At 43.4% G+C, this 22,848-nt stretch overlaps 1 protein-coding gene across 1 annotated transcript in view; it reads right to left on the minus strand.

The window, feature by feature from the left end:
• Window positions 1-22,848, minus strand: part of LOC134000444 (AT-rich interactive domain-containing protein 1B-like) — a 179,179-nt gene that overhangs the window by 18,647 nt on the left and 137,684 nt on the right. Inside the window, 3 exon segments of the mRNA XM_062439784.1 lie at window positions 8,118-8,439; window positions 17,120-17,299; window positions 20,329-20,415. Of these exon segments, the coding sequence (XP_062295768.1) occupies window positions 8,118-8,439; window positions 17,120-17,299; window positions 20,329-20,415 (589 nt within the window).

Below are 22,848 nucleotides of genomic sequence, written 5' to 3' on the forward strand. Positions count from 1 at the left end.
CTGAATGCATGTCTGTTTGTGTGTGTGTGTGTGTGTGTGTGTGTGTGTGTGTGTGAGAGAGAGGGGGGGGGGAGAGTGCCTGATTGAAGGCAGCGTCTATCATTGCATGCCAGGCAGGCCAAAGCGAGTGACATGGGGTCTGAAAGGGAACACCATGTTAGGAACAATTTGGTCTATCTCCTGCTGACTCAAGATTATCTCCTGGACAACCGTATAAAACAATTATGTGTGAGAGAGAGAGGAAGACGTGCACACTTACAGGGAGAAAAGAGATGTGAGGTGAAGAGAGAGAGGCCTAAAAGACTTAAAGGAGTAAGAGAGGGAAAAGTGGCAGCCTCAGAATGCAGATGGAAATAAATTAAGGAAAGGAGGAAGGAGGTGGAGAGGGAGAGGGAGGAACGGGTGGAGAATTGAGAAAGTCAAATGGCAGAAGGGTGACTGCGAAGGGAGAAAGGATGAGAGGAATGCAGGAAGGAAGAGGGGAGGCGGGGGACACTGGCCAACAACATACCACAAGGAGGAGTATTTGTCCCTAAATGCAGCACTGTTTCATGTGGACGAAAAAGAAAAAATGCTAACTGGATTTATGTCATTCAAATTCCCTCCTCACTGGCATCGTTCTCTCTTTCACACACCCGCACATAAACACATGCAATACCTCATGCTGGAAGCGATACACATAGCCTAAGAGGAGGGATTGGCTTGGTAAACCTCCCCATAATCTCATCTCACAGATGTAATTAGTTATAGAGCACGGCTGATGATACATATGTAATCCCTCTATGGGGGCCGAGGTGCACAGGGGAGCTCCATGGCAAAGAAACAAGCGCACACCAAATCCACGCTTATCTGGCCCCATTTCTCCATAATGGGGGAAATATAGACTCCTTCGTTTGCTGCCTACGTGTTCTCTAAAAAGCTCTGTGTGAGTCAAGACACAGAAATAAATTTACCTTTTGATCATTGCACCTTCTCTTGCGAGCGAAGATGTTTTCTGCATGCAAACTCCCACAAAAGAGAGCACTGATAAGCCAACAATGAAAAATAAGTTTGGAGTTGCCAAATGCCTGTGAACCTCATTTATCCATACTGTAAAACGCCCCTCACCCACCTTAAGCAATGTAAGGACAAGCTCTCTTGTGAATAGTGAAGTATCCAAATCAACAACAACAACAACAGTGGTTGGAGGTTTTCGACTGTGGCGCTCTCCCATTATGACTAATTCATGTCATAAAAAAGCCCATTAGAAAGCACTTGATGGAGGCACCGCGCAGCGTTTAATCACACTTAATATATGCATGTGCCGCTATCGGGGAAAAAAAAAAGAAAAAAAAAGGCACAGCGCATTCTTCTTGCTCTCGGGCACCTTTGTGCCGGGGAAAGAAAAAAAAAAGCATCCTGTTGCCGCAGAGAGAGGGAAAGAGTGAGTGAAGGAAAAGATGAAGAAAACACGGAGGAAAGAGGAAGGATGGAGAGATGGAAATGTAGAGGGAGAGGAAGAGAAGAAGAAAGGAGGTGGAGAGAAAAGAGAGAAGGAGGGAGGGAAATTAAGGCATGAAGAAGCCTGACTAGTGTGCGGATGAGTCCCTGGTGGACCGATGGGGGGCGTATTTTCAGCTCAGGGCCCCAGAGCTCGAGGTTATCGCTGTTCCATGAGATTGAGTTGGGACACACACACACACACACACACACACACACACACACACACACACACACACACACACACACACACACACACACACACACACACACACACACACACACACACACACTCCCAGTAAAAACACATCTAACCTAACACTGCCAGGCCAGTGCACTCTCAGTATGTTGTCTAGCAGTGGCCTGAGGAGAGCATTAGAGTTTTAACATAATATTAGAAAGCTTCTTTTGTTTGGCCTGTCCAGACACCATTAAGGCAGCCAAGCCTGACTTACAAGTCATCATCTCATACAGTGAGAGTCAAATTAAAGGCCTTTGAAATGCGTCAATGGAAAACACATTCTTTTATTTACCCCCAGTCACTTCAGTTCCTTTATTCATTCTATCTAAATGTTCTGCCCTCGCTGTCTCCTTCACTCTCCCCCTTGTTTTTTCCCTAATTCACTCACTCTCACACACTCACACACACACTACTCAGTCCACATGTGTGAAGGGCATCGGAGAAGGCCACTTTCACACTGTGGGCAGAGTGTGCGTGTCAGTCTGTGTTTGAGCATATCCTTGTGTTCATGCGCGGGGTGTGCGCCGTTGCCAAGGGGATGCCATGGTTACGAGGTGCCAGCCAACCAGCTGACGGTGTCTCTCTAGAAGTGGCAGCGCCTTTGTCCTTCATTCGTGGTGACAGGCCGTGCTGATGCCTCCCAGTGCTGCTAACTGGACGAGACAGCACGAGTGCCGGGACTGCACAAGTGTGTGATGGCTGAGCCTCCCTCCCTATCGATCCCCTCTGCTTTGTGTGCACTTGTGTGTGAGAGTGTGTAGAAGAAAGCAAGAGAAAAAAAGCCAGAGAGAGTTGCTGGATGGAAGGATGGAGTGGATCGGCTGGAGGCCATGAATTATATATGGACCCAATCTGTTCTCAGGGCAGCTTGAGCTCATAGCTACTCCAAAAGTCCTGACTCAACTCACCACACACACTAACACACACACACACACACACACACACACACACACACACACACACACACACACACACACACACACACACACACACACACACACACACACACAAACACATACACTCACACACACAGAGGGGAGACCAGAATAAACCCCCCACAAAAAATAAGGACAGCTTTTAACATATTAAATCCAGAGAAAAGCTACTCTTCGTTTCTCCCTCCCCTCCTTCCCAAACATCAAACAGCTCAGGATGGATGGAAGAGAAGCCATTTATTTTGCCCATCTAATGAAAGCAGAGCGCTCCGCAGCACTGCCAAGACTGCGAGCGACAAAGCGCCACAGGCAGCATCCCCCGTTCTTGACATTCAAGCGCTGCTCTTATTTATTTAGCAAATTTACTTACTAAGGAGGTCAGAAATGAATTATTTGGCGAGGATTTGCCTGGGAGCACTCTCCTCTCCTCTCTTCTTCCTTCTTCCAACATTTTTCTCCCTTCAATTTCCCTTTGATTTACGACTCTTTTTTTTCTGAGCTTTGCTCTTCTTCTACTAAGTGCTTATTTTTTCGACACAGCCCGTTCCTATAGCTCCAGGAACTTTTTGTAGAGTGTCGCCGGCAGCGCTGGAAAGTCATTTGAAAAGCCAATTCTGTCCTCTGAAGCTGCTGCCAAGAAAAGCTTATACCTTTTAATACTTTCTGTTCTCTTGTCTTTTCCAAAAAATCCCCCAACATCAATCCACAGCCCCTAAAAAAAATTATAAGGCACCTTTTTTTTTATTATAAACTTTTACCTCCCCTATACTGACAGGCTTGGCATTACACTGCAATTCATCATACTGACAACTGACAGCTTAGTGCACAAAAAAGTCAACTTTTCATGAGACTGATTCATTTTCAAACTGACCAGCATCTACCTTTGAAAGTGACATTAATATTTGAATCTTTCACATCGATGTGCAGGATGAACATCAGAATAATCTTCCATTTCTAGACAGCAAAAATGATGATTCGCAAGACTTTGTGTTACTTTGTTAATAACATAAAAGCCACATTTCACTGCTTTTAGGACACATTTAACTTTTAGTAGAGCAACAGGGTTCTTTATGTTCTACAACTCTTTAGGCTAACCCCTACTTCACTCTCTATCATACTGATTATCTGACAAAAATGAGACCATTGTTTCTGAATCCAGTCAGTTGGTGGAGGAGAAACTTTTAGAGGGCTCTGGGGGAAAAAAACACTCAAGCCACGCTTTGTGAAGATTTAATCACGACCCTCGCTTGCAGCCATAGGATACCAGAAGTGGTCCTCCTCTGTTCATTTGGCATTCTTTTCACTCAGCATAATGATGCTGGTGTGTGTCTACTGGTGTGTGAGTCAGGGAGAGGATGGAGATGAGGGATAAAAGGTGGAGACGTAGAGGGATTATCGGTAGGGCTGTAGTGAAGGGGGCATTTTAAAGAAAAAGAGCAAAATACAAAGAGACCGACCAATGAAATTGCTGCTAACAATCCCTGATTTGGAAGGTAGGGAGCGGGTGGCTGTGGCAGTTCACTCAGGGTTGATGCATCAAAGGGCAAAACTAGACATGTGCTACGACTAACAACTTGTTTCTCAGACGGAGAGGAACTAAGTCTGAATGTTTGAATGAGATCTGGAGAGCAAACGGGGTACTGGAGCCTTTAACTGCAGGTTTTCGGAGGCCAATTTTCTCCTGATCTCCGTCAGATGTTCTAAAGTGGGATCTGAGGAAGAAAAACATAACAAGGCTGTGCTGGAGACAGCGGAGAACAAAAAGCAGATTGGGAGGAAAAAAGACAGAGAGATAACACAGTCTGGGTAGGATAACAGAGCTGCACAGAGACAGAGAGGGCGATACAGTTGGGAGAGTTGGTAAAAAAGAGTGAAACAGGTGGGAGGAGAGGGAACAGGAGCAGACAGGAAGAGATGAAAGAGGTTGAATGAGCAACGGCAGACAAAAACAACAGTGAGGGTGAGACAGGCAGCACAGACACAGTAGTCTTCTACAAAAATCTCCATTGTGATCCCTTTTTGTTCAACAAAGATGATAATACTTCCTTAACACAGTGAAATAGATTCTATTAAGCTGGAAAATCTTAATAATTTTAAAGTTGCCTGGGAGCAGGATTTGGAAGGGTGGGGGTGGGCTGATGGACCGAACTGAGGATTCTGTATTGGGGCTGGTTAAATATGTGTCAGACAGTCTTATACAACGTAAGATTCTACACTACATTCATTAGATTAATGCTAGATGACGTATACATAACCATTGTTTTCACTTGTCGACCGGCTCCATATGTTCTGGACCTGTCCTCGCTTATTTGGAGAGATATTTTTCCACCCGATCCTCTTACGGCCCTGTTTGGTGCTCCCAACCCTCCCCTGTGTCGTAATCGAATATGTCTTTTACCTCTATTCTAGCTAGACGTCTCATATTTCTTAAATGGAAACATGTATCGCTACAAACTCACAGCGGTTGGATCAAGGATGTATTACATTATATCAAAAGATTCGATTTTCCCTGAAAGGTTCACTGAAAAACTTTTCTTGACTATGTAAAGACTTTCACAGTTGTTCCAGAGGATGGGGATAACTGAAGCCACAGTGAAGTGCAGGAACCCTATTGTTATTGTAATGGCATGACTTGAGAGTTTACAGTGTGGTGTATGCCTTATCTTGCCAAAACTTGATGCTCATGTGTGTTCCCTCATGTGTGCACCTGTGTTTAATTGGGCCCTAGTACTTTGTGATGAGTGGGGTTCAGGTCCTGTCAGATGCTTATTTGCCATCAAATTCAGCTTTTTCTCGATGGTGTTGAAATTCTGCACACATCGTTACGAAATGACAGTGTGTCTCTGATCTGATTATGCCATCTGTGCAACATGCAACATACAGAGATTTTGTGTACTGACGCTTGCAGCAATATTTTTGTTTGTTTAGTTTTTCTATTCTGAATTTTCCCTATTTCTGTATTAGATGGTCTCTTAATGCCAACATGTCTTTTTGTTTATCTCTGCTGTTGGGAGAGAGGGAGAGATGCATATGTACAATTTTTTTTGTCATCTTGAAAAAACTGCAAAACCTAATAAATTGATTTTTTTTTTAAATCTAATATTCTGAATAAAGAAGAAGATAGAAATATGACAAATGATTTGAAATATGTGAACACCACTCTGTTTGGAAACAAACACCCAGCTGGTAGATTTTTTACAGCAGCTAGTTTATGAAAGTCTTTTGTTGTTCTGAACATCCGGTGTCTGCTCAGTTTTTCCTCCAGCACAGTGGGGGGGATGCTTTGTTTTGAATAAACAGCGTAACAATTGGGAAGTTAGCATGAGCGATAACAGCCACCGTGGCTGAACAACAGAGACAGAAGAAACCAATTTTCAATGGAAAATAAAAAAACATTACTGGACACATTGCTTGAAATACAGTCTCTGAGAACTACAATGAAATAATCTTATTAATGAATATTTAATGTTAAAAGATGGAGAAAAAAAGAACTCAACAAAAACAAGGGAACCCGAATACTTTCACTGCCAATAGCAAATCAAAATGGATCACTGTAAAGATGGAGAAATAGATGAAGATACAAACACATGTTCACACAGATTTGTAAACAAACCAAGAAAGAAAAAGAGGGAGAGAGAGAGAGAGTGTGTCCTCTCCAGCGGCATCATGGCGAGCGACACCTCTGTGGTGTCTTAGTGAATGTGAGGAGAGACTGACAGGCAGTCTGATTGGTCCCAGCAGTGGGGATCATGTCATGCCACTTCTTATTGACAGCCCAGCCATCTCTTAATGGCTTGACCAGCATTTGCATTGCTCTGTGTGTGTGTGTGTGTGTGTGTGTGTGTGTGTGTGTACGTACACCACTGGGCCCCCTGATGCACATAATTAATCACACATACTGTCAGACACGCTTCAGACACCCCCCCCCCACACTGCACACAATAGTCTGAAACTCTGTGAGAGTATGTGCATGTGTGTCTATGCACTTTATACAGTATGTGCTAACTTGTTGTTGCCATTACAGTGACTCAGAGATGCCGATGATGATAATGATGACCACAGTGATGATGATGAAGGTGATGATGGCAATTACAATGATAACAATGATGACTGACCTTGTTTTGCTTTCAGAGAGTGCTTTTGAGAAATGTCATATGATCGCTTTCAGATCAGTTTAGCTTGAATGACTGCCAGTCATATGACGCACAAAGACATTCACATAAATGCAGCATACATCTAAAAACACACACATGTTATGAGGGTGGTGGACCTACCTATGGAGCTGTGAATGTGTGGGTGGCAGGATGGGTGAATGGTGAGGTCTGGGTGGAGGTGAAGGTGGTGGACGGGTGAAGGCAGGGTGAGGTGTGGGCCAGCGGGTGGAGGTGGGTTGGGGTGGCTGCATCTGGGCTGGGGACCTCACATATGGAGGCCGCCTGCAGATCGGCGTCAACAGACGCCCCCGGCAAAAAGAGAAACTTCATCTGAAATAACGTCACTGGCTCACAGTCTTCAGTCTGACTCATGCATCAGCAGAAATGGGAATGAACATTGACAAATGTTAATCTGCCACTTCAGCCTGCAGAATGCCGGCAAGCTTGCTCCCATGATGCATTGTTAGGCAAAACCCACACTGATTGGAGGAAACACAGAAATCCACCCTTCCTCTCTGAAGATGGCCATGTTTTCACAAGTTCCCCCGGCAGGGTTCAGCAAAAGTTTACTGCCCACACAATCCCACAACAGCCCCGGTCTCCAACGCTACGAACACTCATATATTTAAAGCTCCAACCCTGATGGAAAAATAATATCCCTTAACTCATATATACCATTATGGCATCACAGTGCTTTGTGTTTGTGTTAAGGTGCTTGGTGTCACCTCTGTCTCTGGTGCTTTCACAGTTAAACCTGTGGTTTGCTTTTCCTTCTTTTTATGTTTTGACAGTAGACTGTTCAACCCATACAGGCTTCTCACAAGCCAATATCTCTTTTTCTGCAACAAATAGCACTTGGTGTATAGTGCCAGCAATCAAAATGTCAGGCTCTTTATGAGATGTGTGAAAGTAAGGATGGTTCCACAAATGGCTTATAGAGGCGGGGAACCCCTGAGATTGAACTCTTGTCTGCACATCTGAAAAAGACCCACAGAAAAAAAAGAAACTCTGTGCCGCTTTTCAGCAAACCTCCCAACAGATGACCCTGCAGAGAGGAGCCAGTCACCAGATAGCGAGTGATGAAAGACAGAGTTGCTTGCTGTCCCCTAATTTTAGCCTATCGCTATTTCCAGGTGAGGTAAAGAAATGTCTCAGTCCCTAAAATGAATTAGGGCCATTTATTTTAGAGAGCTGTAATACATCTTTACATCCTTATTCTTTCTTTATCAAGATCACTTTTAAGATAATTATCGGACAGTTAGTGGCATGTACAAAACCATGCTCATATACACACGTTCACACACTTACCTGTTGTGTGTTGAGTTAGCAGAGCCGGGCATTGTGGCTGCTGCTGCCTCTTGGGCCTTGCGATTAGAGGTACCCAAAGAAGGAGGGCCCATTCCTGGTCCCGCTGGCTGGGGCATACTAGGGGAGCTGGGGCCCATAGGGGGGTAAACCCTGTTCTGGTTGGCTGGTCCATGGCTGCGTCCTACGGGTATGGGCTGGCCGGGTCCCTGGCCGTGCATGGGGCTGCTAGCGTTCATCCCCAGACTGTTGGTCATGCCAGGGCCAGGGCCGCTGTAGCTTGTGCTGGCAGCCCCACTGTAGTTGGAGGTCCGAGGGTAGTTCCCTGGAAAACAGGATGCATGTGAATGGGCTGACAGATCACTAAAATCATCTGAAATGTAAATTTTTTCAACAGACAATGTCACTCAAAAGGTAAAACAGCGATTGCTGTCATTTGAGATACTTAACTTCCCACTTGAAGTCAATAGATTGCTTAAAAGAATGACACAAAATGGCTACTGTGAAAAATTGGAGTTGCAGATGGGTGCTATGAATCACTATGAATCACTTAATTTGAGCAAAATGGAGTGCTTATAAAGTGCTTGCCAGTTGACACCCTTATACCTACAACAGTGACACACAACTATTTCATCCATCAAGAAAGTATTCTGGTGACAGATAAGGAAAGAAAAATGTAAAGTGCGGAACTTCATTTTTGATTCATGCTCTCTACATCTAGTAGAGGCTGGAATAAGTATACAGGGTGTGGTCTGGTGACACTTTCACAGCTGCAGGCTGCTGGATGGCCCTGAGAACAATTGCCAAGCTTAAGGCTGACTTTGTGAAACACTCAAGAGGAGCTTTAATCTGCAGTAAACGCTTTCTTGCTGCCCTGGAGTGCCACACGTCTGCGATGCCAGAAGCTTTCCTAAGGCACACTTAAACCCCTCCATTTTGGCTCTAAAAGCCCAGCTCGACTCCAGCACCAGCTGCAGTAAGAGCTGAAAGAGAATCGCCATGCTGTCAAAGACAACATGTACATTAATTCAGGCAGACCAAACCACACCTCCTGTACATGCAAGTGCAGTATACACACATGCACGCACGCGCACACACACACACACACACACACACACACACACACACACACACACACACACACACACACACACACACACACACACACACACACACACACACACACACACACACACACACACACACACACACACACAACAGAGCACATCACATTGTATTCACTCTGCAGGCATTGGGCCTTTTCCACTGTGATATTCCCTCCCTGGGACAAATCCCCTGCAAAATAGAAATGGAAAATGTGGCATCCTCCATTGTGAAGGGGGCTATTTATTTTGATTTGATTAAGGGTGCTTTAGTTGGGCCTCACTGCTTAATCCTCTGAGAATATGTCTGGAAAAGGGGATCAAGTCCCTTTAAAACCTGAAGGCTTTTCCGCACACTCAAATGAGGGAAAGTTGAATGACAATATTCCACACAGGGGGAAAAAACGACTCCGAAAATGGAAATGGCTTCTCAGTGTCCTCGAGCTGCTTCAGTGAAGACACTTTCCACATGACATAAACCTACAAGTCCAACAGAGGGAGAGAGCGGGAGGAGGCAGCAGAGGGTGGGGGCGGAAAGAGAGACAGACAGAAAAGGGAGGGGGGAAAAAAACCCTGGTCCCCCCTCCAACCCCCGAGATAGGATTTATATTGAATCAAAATAAAAGTCTTTCCCATAAAAGTCGGCAGCTCCGGTTGAATTTGTCCAGAAATTGTGATGAAATCTACTGTGGGAGATGGGAAAAGAAGAAGCGGATTATTTCTGGGGAGGCTTTGGTGAGTCGGTGAGCTGAGTACGGCTGACACCTGTCAAGGGTTTTGGGGCTATAATAGGGAAGCGTTCAGGAAGAAAAGATGTCTGCTAACGAACACAGGAGGATACGTATGGTGCACAGTACATGAGTGTATGTGTGTGTGTGTGTCCATCTGCTTGTCTGTGTGAATGCATATATAATACTTCTGAGACCTTGCAACCAGTGAAAGTCACAATTTCATGTTTCTTCCACTCATAATCAGCCGCCTATAACACTGTGGAAAATCCTGGGAACGGTGCCCTGCAGCCTACTTCCTCTCAGGTCGGGTAGACGTTTCGCTGCAGATGAACAAGGCCCCAGTCAGCGAACTCTCCCAGCACTCTTTGGACAGCTGAGCCCCATGTCATGGCTGCCTGCCATATATTCTCAATAGGCTGGGCGGACACTTTGTGGTTTTTGGCCCTTGTCACAGACTGAGGCTCCAGGACACCTCCCAGGGAGTTGTTTATATCACGCAGTCCCATTTGGACAATCTGCATTTTTCCCCCCTATTTTGGCAAATGGGCCAGAAGTCCCAAAAGTGGAAGTCAGTGTCTGAAAGTTTCCACAAGACTTTATTTGGGGGTGAGACGCAAAGCCAAATCTTACTGAAAAAAAGTCTCATTAAGTGGCGTGTGCTGCATTGAGGGAAACGTATCAGTCCTGATGTACTACCATTCATAATGTTCTGGTTGTGGGCTATGTTTGCCTCGGCCGACAAAAGAAAGACGGAGTAGCTGTGGGACTGGGTTAATGCTAAGCTTTCCTATGAGAGTCTTGCTCCGTCCTGACAAGAATGATTCACTTGCTGAAGGATTGGTGCAGCGCCAAAGTGCTTTTTCAAGGACAGATAGCGCACTAACCCAATTTTTTATAATGACTGAGAGTTCAATCCTGAAATTCTAGGTGTTTTCATAAGAGTCATTCATGCTTTGTCAGGCTTTATAAGTGCCATTCAGATTACATAAAATGAGGAAATTGGATAATTGTAGAGACAAAACACAAATAACTCCAGAATATTAGTATATCATGTTTAAATTAGTTACGAAAATTGTAACATACTATAAGACGAATTCAAATGTACTAAAGGCACTAGTGTTATGTTTAAATGTGCATCCAGACATGAGGGATGAAAAGTGTCCTTGTCTGTAAATATGGATGTCAGCAGTTCCTCTTCTGTCATAGAAACTTGAAAAAATCTTGAGACTTAAGTATGAGTTATTGGCAACATGGCCATTAAAAAAACAAAAACAAAAAACCTTTTCATGTAGAAAAAGTTAGCAATGAGAAGTCACAATAGTTAATAACTTTTAAGATTTAAAAAGAAAGAAAAAAAAGTTATTTTTCTCTGTCTGATCTTGTAGATAACTTTTAAGTGCAGAAAAAGTTGTACGTCGGTGCTTAGCCGTGACAGAGGCTTCAACTTTAGGCGTTATGAGTTGAAAGCAGTCAGTGGTTTTATTGTACACACAATGCAAGTGCTCAGAAAATCCACCTTCTGGCATTCAAACAGGCCAGGAGAAAAAAAGTGAGTTGTTAGAGCTGTTAGAGGTCAAAGCTCCAGCAACACTTGTAATATAAAGACCCTTATTGTGAGGTCTCACAATAAAGTTGTTCTTTATACTACTAAGTGTTGCTGGAGCTTTGACCTGCTTTATTCAGACTTTTCCCTTCTCCATGCACCTTGGAGGCACATGAAGTTGTGCCAGAAGTCCCTCATCTGTTTGTTAACTGTTATGTATATGTTGGCATTAACATATAGAAGGGTGGCCTCTATCTTATCTACTTTGTACACTACTCAAATTCTAATCTGGAAACCAATCTAGGAGGGAGAGGGGAAAAAGAGGACAAAGAGGATGTCTTTTCTTATTTGTCCCTTCTTCTGTCCTTGTGACTCACTGTTGGTTTCCTGCCTGCTTCTCGGACACTTTCTGCCTTTAGGGAGTTTTGGTGGTATTTATAGCGCGATGGAGGGGAGGAGAAGAAGAGGAGAGCTCATGGTGCTTCGTTCACAATTACATGGAAATTCTCGGCACGGTCACGCATTCGACGGACGCTATATTCTGCGCCGGGTTTAATCCTTGCAGTCCTGCGGGAGAGCTGGAGTGTGACCAAGCAGATTACTGTCTACTGCTTCCTCAGCAGACTGGACCGGCAAAGTCTAACAGCCGAAGCAGTCATTCTCCCGGCTACGGTAGAGTAAGGTATGGTGGTGCACCAACGCACCCTCCGGATCTGTAAACTCCATCAATAAGGAGTGGAACGTAGATTACATGGCTGCATGCTTGAGCTGCCAAGGACAGGAACGCGGGCAGGCTGTCTATGTCCATATGTGGCTGAATACAAATAAAAGAAATTAATAACGGCTTTTTAAAGAAAAGCTTTTTTGGGGGGGGATGCAGTAGGGGTTTTGTAGGAGTGGTTTTGGTAAGAAAAGTGGGCAATAAAGAAATATAGTGTGTTGAGAAGATTAAAACACCCTGGTCCTCATTTTATTACATCTTAGTTACATTTGTTACACCTCAGTATGGGTGCTATACGATATCCCCCCTATCTACTTTCCCTTCTGGTGCAACTTAAGGTGTTATTGAGTAGTAATGATTATCACATTATTTTACTTAAAACCTCATTTTAACTGTTTCTGAAGCAGTTACATCTGTTTTAAATAGAATACATGGCCCACCAGCCCATAAATGTTGATATGCCATTGCAGATAATATATGTATACATCTTATGAGTCAGTATTAGACTGTAGTATACTGTAAATGTATGACTTGCTAGGATGGATGTTTTTTTGCAGTGTCTTCTGTTGCCTGAGGCCCCCACATCCTCTCCCAGCCACCTCAGCACCTTCCCTGGCAGGGTGTCTGAGCCTAAGCAGGGCTGGGGTGCGCCTTGAGACTGCCGAGCTCCACACACTGTCAATTTCCTCCAAAAAAACTCCACTCTCTCCCCCAGGCGCTGGCTTGAGTCATGGCTTTTTTTTTTTTTTTCTTTGGCCGAATTACACCGCGGCTCCGGCAAGGCACCAAGGCTTAAAAGTGCTGTCTGAAGCATGGTCATTACCAGTGGAGTGCTTAACCCCTCGAGGGGGGGAGGGGGTGTGGGGGGTGTGGTGGAGGGAGCTATGTAATGGGTGGGAGAGAGAGCAGAGCTGAGACAGACTCCAAATCTCTTTCCTGTAATGGTATGATATCCTCCTCCCCCGTCTGTCTGTGTGTCCACTGTTCTCAACATGCTGGCTCGAACCATGTCCAAGTGCATGTCTCGAAAACAGCTGTTGGAGTCATTTGAGTTCCGGGGAGAGCCTGATATCAACACACAGTGAGATCTGTTTAACTTTGGATAAATAGGGTTTTCAAAGGACAGCCATAAATATTTAGCGATTTAAATATTCTTTGGGAAATACTGGGGAGTCCACTCGCTGTAAACGCTTTAAAACACCAAAGAGGAAAAAGCTTTGAACAGCGTTCAACTGGCCAGCAATCTGGAAGAAAATGTTTGGTTACTGTCTAGGAAGCAGATTTATCTAATCAAGTTCTCTGGAAATAACTACTAAACATTTTAACATTGTAGAAGGGCCATATCCTCCTGTTTTTATGTGTCACCATAATGTATACTGTATAGAGCTGATGTTGTTGACTACAAAAACAGTCACAACAGTCATTTGTCCCTGATAAAAAGAACAGTGTTGCATTTTAGGTTACCCAAGAGCAGAACACCAGGCAGTTGTTATGTTCTTTGGTGCTCTATGAACTGCTAGTGTAGATGTGTGTGGCAAACATTACTGCGGAAAATGTTGTATCGCTCATCACACACACAGACACAACTCAAAGGCCCAAGCATTGGGTTCTCCCAGCGTAGACAGACAGGCCAAGAAAAACAGAAAGCAGGGTTCAGGAACTTGGAGTGCGTTTCTGTGTTGGCTAATGGCTGGCTAATTTGTTCCTGCGCTGGGGAGAGGGAAGGGAAGCAGATGGAGCTTTCATTAAGAACAATGACCAGCATCTGTCTGCCCTGTTCACCCTAAACAGGCCCCTGATGAGCCCTCTAAGAACTGGGGCTCTGGCTATGTCCTGGAGGCCATATGCATGTTCTCCAGTAGGTCTGGGTGGGTGTGGTGTTTCTATATTTCTGGTTATTCAGAAGGAGGAGAACATGTCCTATATGTATGAGGATGGAAACGTGGTTAATTCTCCACAGTGAGGAGCATTTTTCAGTTTCCAACAAAAAAAAAGCCATCTCATTCATTTCAATTAAAAAATTGAACATTTCTCAACTTTTGCCGCAACAAAATATTTGAGCCAGCAACAGACTGCACACTGCATCAATCAAATATGTTATGTATCATTTGTATTGTGAATGGCAAATCTTATCTCATAGTATTACTGGTGTGCTGTTTTGGATTATGGATTATTTAAACTGAGAGTATTTCATCTTCTCGGTACATGTGCCAAAACGCCCAACAGCGCCTGTTGTGCTTTTTCTTTTTTTAAAGCAGTGCTATTTTCTGTCTGAACACCCACAATGGGTTAAAGTAGGTTCAGATTAATTCCTATCCTTTATCCTTTAGGGTTAAGGTAAAGCTAAGGCGTTACTAATTTAATGTCAATGGAGGTGCTCCTCAGTGGTATAAAATTATGTTGGTGTGTGTTTGTGTATGTGTAGCAATGGAGGTGAATAAATATACAGTAGGGAGTAAAAGAGAGAGAGGCCATGTTTTGTTTGTTTTGTTCTTGAAATTGTTGTGTTCTGATACAGACACAGCCATTGAAGTGCCACTTTCTAGGTATTTGCTGCACTGCTGTCTGAAAATATCACAGAGTACTAATACAGGACAAATGCAGGTCAGCTGAAAGTGTATTAAATTTAAATGAAGTAAGCACACACACACACACACACACACACACACACACACACACACACACACACACACACACACACACACACACACACACACACACACTCACACACACACACACACACACACACACACACACACACACACACACACACACACATATGCACTGTATTTGTGTGTGATGAGAAGACAGCGGGCCTGAGCTGTTCTCTCTGTTTCTGATGGGAACATCTCTCCTGTCATCCGAGTGAGATTTCACGCTCATCTGCCTTCAAGAGCTTCTTCCAGGCTAGTCCGCCTCGCTGTCGCTCTGTGCTTACTTTATTTCTCTTTTTCTCTCTGCTTACTGGGCTGTCAGCCCAGCCAAAGTCACATTAAGAGATAAGAGTGGGTGGAGAAGGGAGACCAAATACCAAATGCATTAGGGCTATTAATCAACATTAACAAATGTGAGGGAGAAGCCACAATTTTGGGAAAACACACACGCACGGATGGGCACATTTATCAAGGTGACATATTAAAACACACATTTACCAAAAAATACCATAATGTTTCGTCTGGTGTGCCGCCAAAGGCAGAAAACGAAGTACAACAGCAGATGTCAACGTTTGTTGGATGGCCAGGAGTTGAGGGAGAAAACAAGCAAGTGTAGAATGCTAATAATAGAATTCCATCCAAACTTTTTGTTCTCCAGAATTTCCTGAAATCTGTTTTCTTTTCTTTCTTTTTTTAGTTTTTTTTCTCAAACATCAGACATAGCTGACCTTGGTCAGCAAGCAATCGAGTAAACTATGGTGTAAACAGTTTATCAACATCAAGAACTAGTGTAGTTATTCCCAATAGCCATATACGTACTCATTAAACACAAAACTTATTGTGCAAACATGTTAACTACCAGTTTTCAAATTACCTTTTAAAGCAAGCAAGTTAGCTGGGCATAAAATCTCTAGGCTACACAGAAATAAATATGAAAAAATAAATAAGATAAATAAAATATGAAGCAATATGCCTCCAGATTCCTGAGCTACATATGGATATACATACATATAGACAATCATATGGGTTCAGAATAACAAACAGAAGGCATTAAAACACTGGCCCGTTTTCAATGAGGCGAACATTTACACATTGAGTCTGATGATAGGATTAAACATCATCATTCAGTAGATAAACCCCTCGACGTGTCAGTCTGCCTTGTCAGTCTGGGGCTACCTCATAATCTTATCATGAGAAGGGCCAAGAGGTCTGTCTAGGGTTCAAGTGTCTCATGAATATTCTGAGAACCACACCCTCAGAAAGTGCAGCTTTTAATGCCCGCAGTGAGACCCACCATACAGGATGAGATGAGACTACATATGTGTGTGTGTGTGTGTGTGTGTGTGTGTGTGTGTGTGTGTTGTGTGTGTGTATAGGAGTTCAGAAAGAGACATAAGAGAGTAAGAGACAGAAATAGAGGATGGATACGTCTCTCAAAATGAGCCTTTTAGTATTCCTCATTAGCAAACTCTCTTAGAAACCAATGCCACTGATGTCAAGGCCCAGTGTGACTGTGAAATGGAGGCCAACAATCATCAGAAAAGACAAATGTGACTTTCCCATCTGAGGCCAAACTCCTCTATAACCTGAATGTGAATGAATGATACACAAGCTATTCATCGCTCCAATAAGACTAGTCAGAAAGCAGAGGTTGCTTCACAAATCTGATGTCAGGTAAAAGTCAACACAGGAAGTCAACACAAGGCCTGTTAGTGGTTTTCATGATTAATAATTAATTGAAAAGCTTGAAAGGAGTCATTGCTTGTGGAAAATCAAATTCTCTCACTTTTGGTATTAAATAGTCTTTCTTACACACACAGTTTCTGACAAAAAAGAAACATGACTTGTTTTTGAGCCTGGCTCCAAGGACTCAATTTCTAATTAGAGCCCATAGATAATGACACACAAATGCTTAAAGGAATACAGTGAATTAAGGGGTGGACTGACCTTTTGGTCAAATAACAAAACTTTACTCCTATATCAGCCCTTTCATAAGCAGTTTGGCTCTGGTGCTCAAAGCTCGTACCTTAGTATATGCAATATAAAAACATGCTGCATTTGTGTAGAAAATTGGGAATTATGATAAACAAATCTTTAGGAAATAAATCAACCATTTCAAACCTCTGAGGATGAATTTATAATTGCTCACTTGAAAAATGTCCAACAACTAATGCTACTTTCTTTAAGTGTAACTGTAACAAACAAAGCCATGTTTTAGTGGGTGTTTGGGAAGATTTGTTCACATGCTCTCACCTTGGTGTCCATACTGTGATCCTTGAGGTCCATAAGGGCCTGTGGGGCCACTCTGGGAGTATGAACCCATCCCAGAATACAGTGGGCCCCCAGGTGAGGGGTGGGGGGACATGGGAGGTCCAGATTGAGGAGAGGCAAACTGGGAGCCAGTCTGGTTCCTCTGCATGTTGGACATGAAGCCTGAAACACACATGTGGACACACATGAATAAAAATGAAAAAGCAGTATCAAATGAAAAAGCAGTATAAAACATCTAAAAATCAGAGAGTCCTTCGGTAGTGAATGTACTTGCTCAGTGAAATCAAATGATGACTGAGGGATTGAGCGAAGGCGGGTTTGATCATTCTCTCGCTCAACAAATCAGGATATCAATTCAATTTTCTCGTGTAAAGAGACCCTTTCCTTTGATGGAAGCCTTAATCTTTTACCTTGGCAGTGGCTCCTGTTACTCGTAGATACACATCGCCGAGTTACACAGCATAGACTGGGTATTAGACAAACAACGCACAAAAAGGACAGGCTGACATGTAAAAAGAGCCTTGAGTACAAATAAACACACGCGGAGGACATTTAGATAACTTTATCACTGACAAAAGCACAGGTCATGTGTACCTGGCCTGAGAGATGTATGTACATGCTCAAGTCACACAGGTCGATATATGTGTGTCTGTGTATATGTGAAAGAATGGGCCTGCTATAGTGAAACGGCGGGGGGGGGGGGGGGCTCCACTCTCCACAGAATAAGCTGGTGATTTGACCATGGCTGCTGTGTTATTCTAAGCCGTTCTGTCAATAGATGTGTCAAAGCCTCTCAGGCCCAAACTCGCCTCCACCATTCAAATTGACATTTGGAGCGATCCTCGTCTGGGTTTCACTCTTTCAAGCCGCCCCGTTCGTTTTTAAAACCCACAGAAAGGTCTCCCAATCCACCACAAATGGGGAAAGGTCGCTGGATGTCCATTGAAGGAGAAAGAGAGGTCTGTGTGGGTGTGTGTGTGTGTGTGTGTTGGTGGGGGGATTCAGTATTACAGATTAGGTGTAAATGGATTGGGTCTGCTTGACTGTAAACCTTGATAGCTATCCGCTTTGTTGAATGAGCGTGCACAGACCGACTCTTTAGTGAGTTTGGGGTTTAGGGAAACGAAGGAGTTGGAAAGTGCAAGTTGACACTTGTATAATTCCTTGTTTCTGCTAAGAGAGCAAGAGAAAATGTGCGCGGAGAGGAGGGAGATAAAGGTTTAAAGAGGCCATGTGCGTATTCGCTATATGCTTGTGTGCACATACATGCGTGTACATATTTGTGTTTCTGAGTGTGTGGGGGGAGATAACAGAGAAAGAGAGCAATAAATGCTCTGTGTGTGTGCGCGCAGGAAAGAGACAGAGGCCAAGACAGAAAGAGAGGCAAGGAGAGAGAAAGTGTGTGTGTGGGAGGGAAAGACAGTGCAATGGAGGGAAAGAGCGATTGGGGCCTGAAAGTGCTTAGGCTGCGAGTGCTGGGTTTAAGGAGTGAGGACATTATTGTAATGTTTTGCTTCCATTAGGGTAAGGGGATTCTGGGAGAGGAGGAGAAAAAAAATACAGTGTGTAATACCGTACTTTAAATTGCCTGGAAAATGGATGGGGAGAGGAACATTGTGCAGACAGTGCTAAAAGCAAATAACACATTCAAGGATTTCTCTCTCTCTGCTTCGTTCGCTCCCCCTGTGCACACAAATAAACACACACACACACAAACCTTTTTCTCTTTCTGGCAAAGCGAATGAAGCTCTCAGCCGGACAACAACAACAGGCAGCCAGCGAAGCACGCGAGAGAAAGTAGGGGGGGGGGGGAAAGGGACATTCAGCGGATTTATGGAAATGAAGAGAGGAGAGAGGCTCTTAGGGAGGCAGGCACTTGAGCAAAGTGGGGCGTGTGTGTTTGGGGTGGGGGGGTGGGGGTTAATCCTAGCTAGGAAAACAGCGAAAACAACAGCCAGCCCTGTTAACCGGCGCTGTGTTTTCCTGGACTGGGCTGGGGAGGGCTCAGGGTTTATAGGCATTAGAGAGCAGCATTAAATCTCCGGCTTGATTTCATCATGTTGGGAAATAACCTTTTACAGTGCCTCCCTTTCTCTCTCTCTCTCTCTGTCTTCATCCATCCACTCCCTCTGTCTCTCTCTGATGTTAACTGCTCTTTGGTGGGTGATAGAGAGGGAGCATCGCAGTCATCCCATTAAGGTTACATCCCAGTCTTTCAAGTTTGTTTGTTGTTTTTTCCCCCTCCCAATGTTGCGTGGATGCTGATTTTAAAAAAATGAGCAATTCTGCTGTTTTTAGTGATATTCGAGAAGTGGCCATAATTGCTGGAAATGATTTCCTGTTTGGCCAGCACATATCGCTTGTGGGTTAGCATTCATGTTACAAGCCTTTGGCAAAAAGTCGTTTGCCAAACCTGAAGTGGCTCCACCAAAAGAACACGCACTCTGACTTGATCAAAGCCCAGGATAAGGTGACTTAATAGTTACTGTTACAGTTTCAACAAACCATTTTTTCCCCTTGAATTAAGGTGGCCAACAATGAAGCATAACCCTGCATGCCTTGTGTGTGTGTGTGTGAGAGTGCGCACCTGTTCACACTACAACAGTCGTCCTTAAGGTTTATTCAGCAGCTGGTGCTCTCAAGAATGCAGCGTGACGTGCAAGGTGTAAAGTGTGCAGTATACTTGCTGAAGGGACTCATTTTGGAACAGACAACTGTAAATGTTTGAGGGTAAAACAAAGTTGTGCATTGAGCCCGTGTAGTACAAGTCTTTGTTTATATCTCTGTCCTCCAAGTCCGCCTGTTCCCTCAGAAAATCTTTCATTACAACAACTGTTGCTGCAATTCTCGGAGCTTTGCTAACATACCATTTCTGTTTTCTCTTTATTATGGTCTGTAATCTTCATGCGTCCCTCACTGGTCTGGAATGTAAACAAACAACTAGAAATACCATTACAGACGCACTGGAAGAAGAAGAAGTGAGCAGCGTTCTTTAATCTGACTGTGATGTACAATTTGGACTTTTTTTTTTTTAGAGAAGCTATTTATGATGCACACACGCAGAGTCTAGAGCGTGTGCGTGGGGTCTCTTGAGGACATGCGTGCTAGACGAAGATCCTGCCAATAAAAACACACAGGCATGTACACACAGAACACACTAACACATTATAGACAGTACATGCTGTACATACCTCTCTCCTGAGCCATAGGTGAGCGTGTGATTGGCGGGTGGGATCCATCTGGTCCGTTACCAGAGCTCTGCGGGGCCATGGTGGAACCTACAGAAAGAAAAGTCAGGACATGAGAATCAGGAGATTCATGTGCCACCGCAATGACTCAACACATTTTAATGGTTTTTGTAACAAAAGCTGTCTTATTAAAAGCAGAAAATATGTTGCGTGAATTGAATTCTCTTCTTTGCATGAAAGCGAGGTCAGTGGAAAATGGATTTATATTTTCTTCCCGACTACCTTGCCTGAAAATTGAAGGAGCCATCGCAACAATAAAGGACTGAAGGACCCACTTTTGTCTTTCTCTCTGCTTTTCTTTCAGTTGCACAAAAGTTGTATGGTTCAAAAAGCTTTTTACCATTTGACAGATGAAATAAAAACAATAGGTTTAAGCTGAAGGTTTTATTTTGACTGACGCTACCCTGGCTTTCTCTCTTAAGCATCGAGCGATATGCTTAGAGGGTTTCACGCCAAATGTAGCCTTTACAGACACACTGAGAGCTCAGCACAATAGACACATGAAGTTGTTTATGATTCACTATTAGCGAAATGACAAATGTACTTCCAGAGGACATACCCAGTCATTCGACCCTGTGCCACTTCCTTGTGTAAGCATTAAAACCAGAGCGATCCCCTATAGAAAACCACAGCCGTTTGAGGATCATTGATTAGGTGGTTGTGCTCTTTGGGCTGTGCCTGTTCCATTGAAATCCAATAGTGAGTTGAGGGTCTGATTAGGACAATGGCAGACAGAGACTATTGTGGATTGATTTAGCCCAGAGCAAGGAGAGAGATGGCAAATTAACCTTTTATCTTTGTATTCAGACCTGAGACAATGAGGAGAAGGAGAGGCTGGGTGAAAACTGGTTTGTTTGTTTGTTTGTTTGTTTTTCAAAAGTGCTAAACTGGTGTTGCGTTTATGTGGATGAGGTGCATAATTCAGTGACTGAATTTAATGTAAGTGGCATGCAGCATGACCAATCATGTGGGAAATGTTGATGCTATTCAACTGTATGTGTTCAGTGATGATTGTCAGCGCATATTTTTACAATAACAGTATATGATTTGACATGCATCTTAAGAAGCAGGGACACAGTGTGTGCCAAGAGAAATCATTCACTCAGAATAATACATTATGAAGTACAGTTGAGGTTCTGTATTAACACAATTTTGCTCCTACAATGTCTTTAAAACTCACAATGAATATAAATCCCTTATTATAGAGAAAACACTTCACATCATTCAATCATGCAATAGGAAGTGTGCTGTGCAAGCATGTGTGTGCACTTGTATGTGTGTGTGTGTGATGTGTCTGTCCACGGTAGCAGTAATACATGACTGGAGGTGGCACACTCTCCACATAAACAAACCCAATTAAGTCAACATAATTGCTTTGCATAAAACTGCATAAACAACATTTCCATCCACCGGGCCGCCTACACACACAGACACACGCACGGACACACACACACACCCTTACAAAGACGTAAAAGTAATTGCACAAACAAGTGTAAAGAAACACTCTCAAGTACACAAGGAAACACACGTAAGAGCACACAGACACAAGATGGGATATGTGCTGAAATATTGAAATTTTCTCCCTCTCTCACACATGTACATGTACACACACACACACACACACACACACACACACACACACACACACACACACAAGCACGCGCGCAGACCCCCTGCCTCACACATGAATGGATCCAGCGGTGCTGCTTCAAAGGGAGAATATTCGATTAGTTGGTCTGTCAACATGTGGCGGGAGGGAAAGGGAAACGTCAGTGTGCAAATGCTGAAGCAACTATGAGATAACACTAAAAACACCAACTACATGCCTCTATGTGTTTATGAGCTAGTGGTTAAAATGACCCCAAAATGAAAAATACTCAAGTTACAAGTAAAAGTACTAAATGAGTAAAAACCACCCAAGCAGCAGCAGGAAAGTGCTCATCATGCACAACAACTCAGGTCAGAATGTTTGTGATGACATGTTTAGTATATTATTATTGTATTATTATTAATGACACATGAGCTTGTAAGAAGCATTTTAATGTTGTAGCTAGTCAACAGGGAGAAAATCTACTTTAAAAGTGTTGGGAGATTAGTTTTTTATTACTTATACATTACATTTTTCTAATTATAAGCATACCTGTCAAAACACATTGACTACCTTGTGTGTCTCATCTATAAAACAGTTTTGCACAAACACTAAACACATTTCATTTATTGTACCATCACCAAAAAAAAAAAAAGAAAAAGAAAAAAGAAGCTGTTTGTCAAACACTAAACACATTTTAATCAGTAAGTTAAATCTTTTCTTTTGGAAAACACATTCATTTAAAATCAATAACTCATCTAGTTAAACTATCAACACACCCACACCACAGTGATCCTGCTGGTGTCATGCTGTCTGTTCTGTGAATGCTGCAAAAAGTAACGATATCTAGAGCAGGTCTTCTGTTCTCCTCACTG

Source organism: Scomber scombrus, chromosome 19 (genome assembly GCF_963691925.1).
Source record: "Scomber scombrus chromosome 19, fScoSco1.1, whole genome shotgun sequence".
Lineage (NCBI taxonomy): Eukaryota > Metazoa > Chordata > Actinopteri > Scombriformes > Scombridae > Scomber > Scomber scombrus.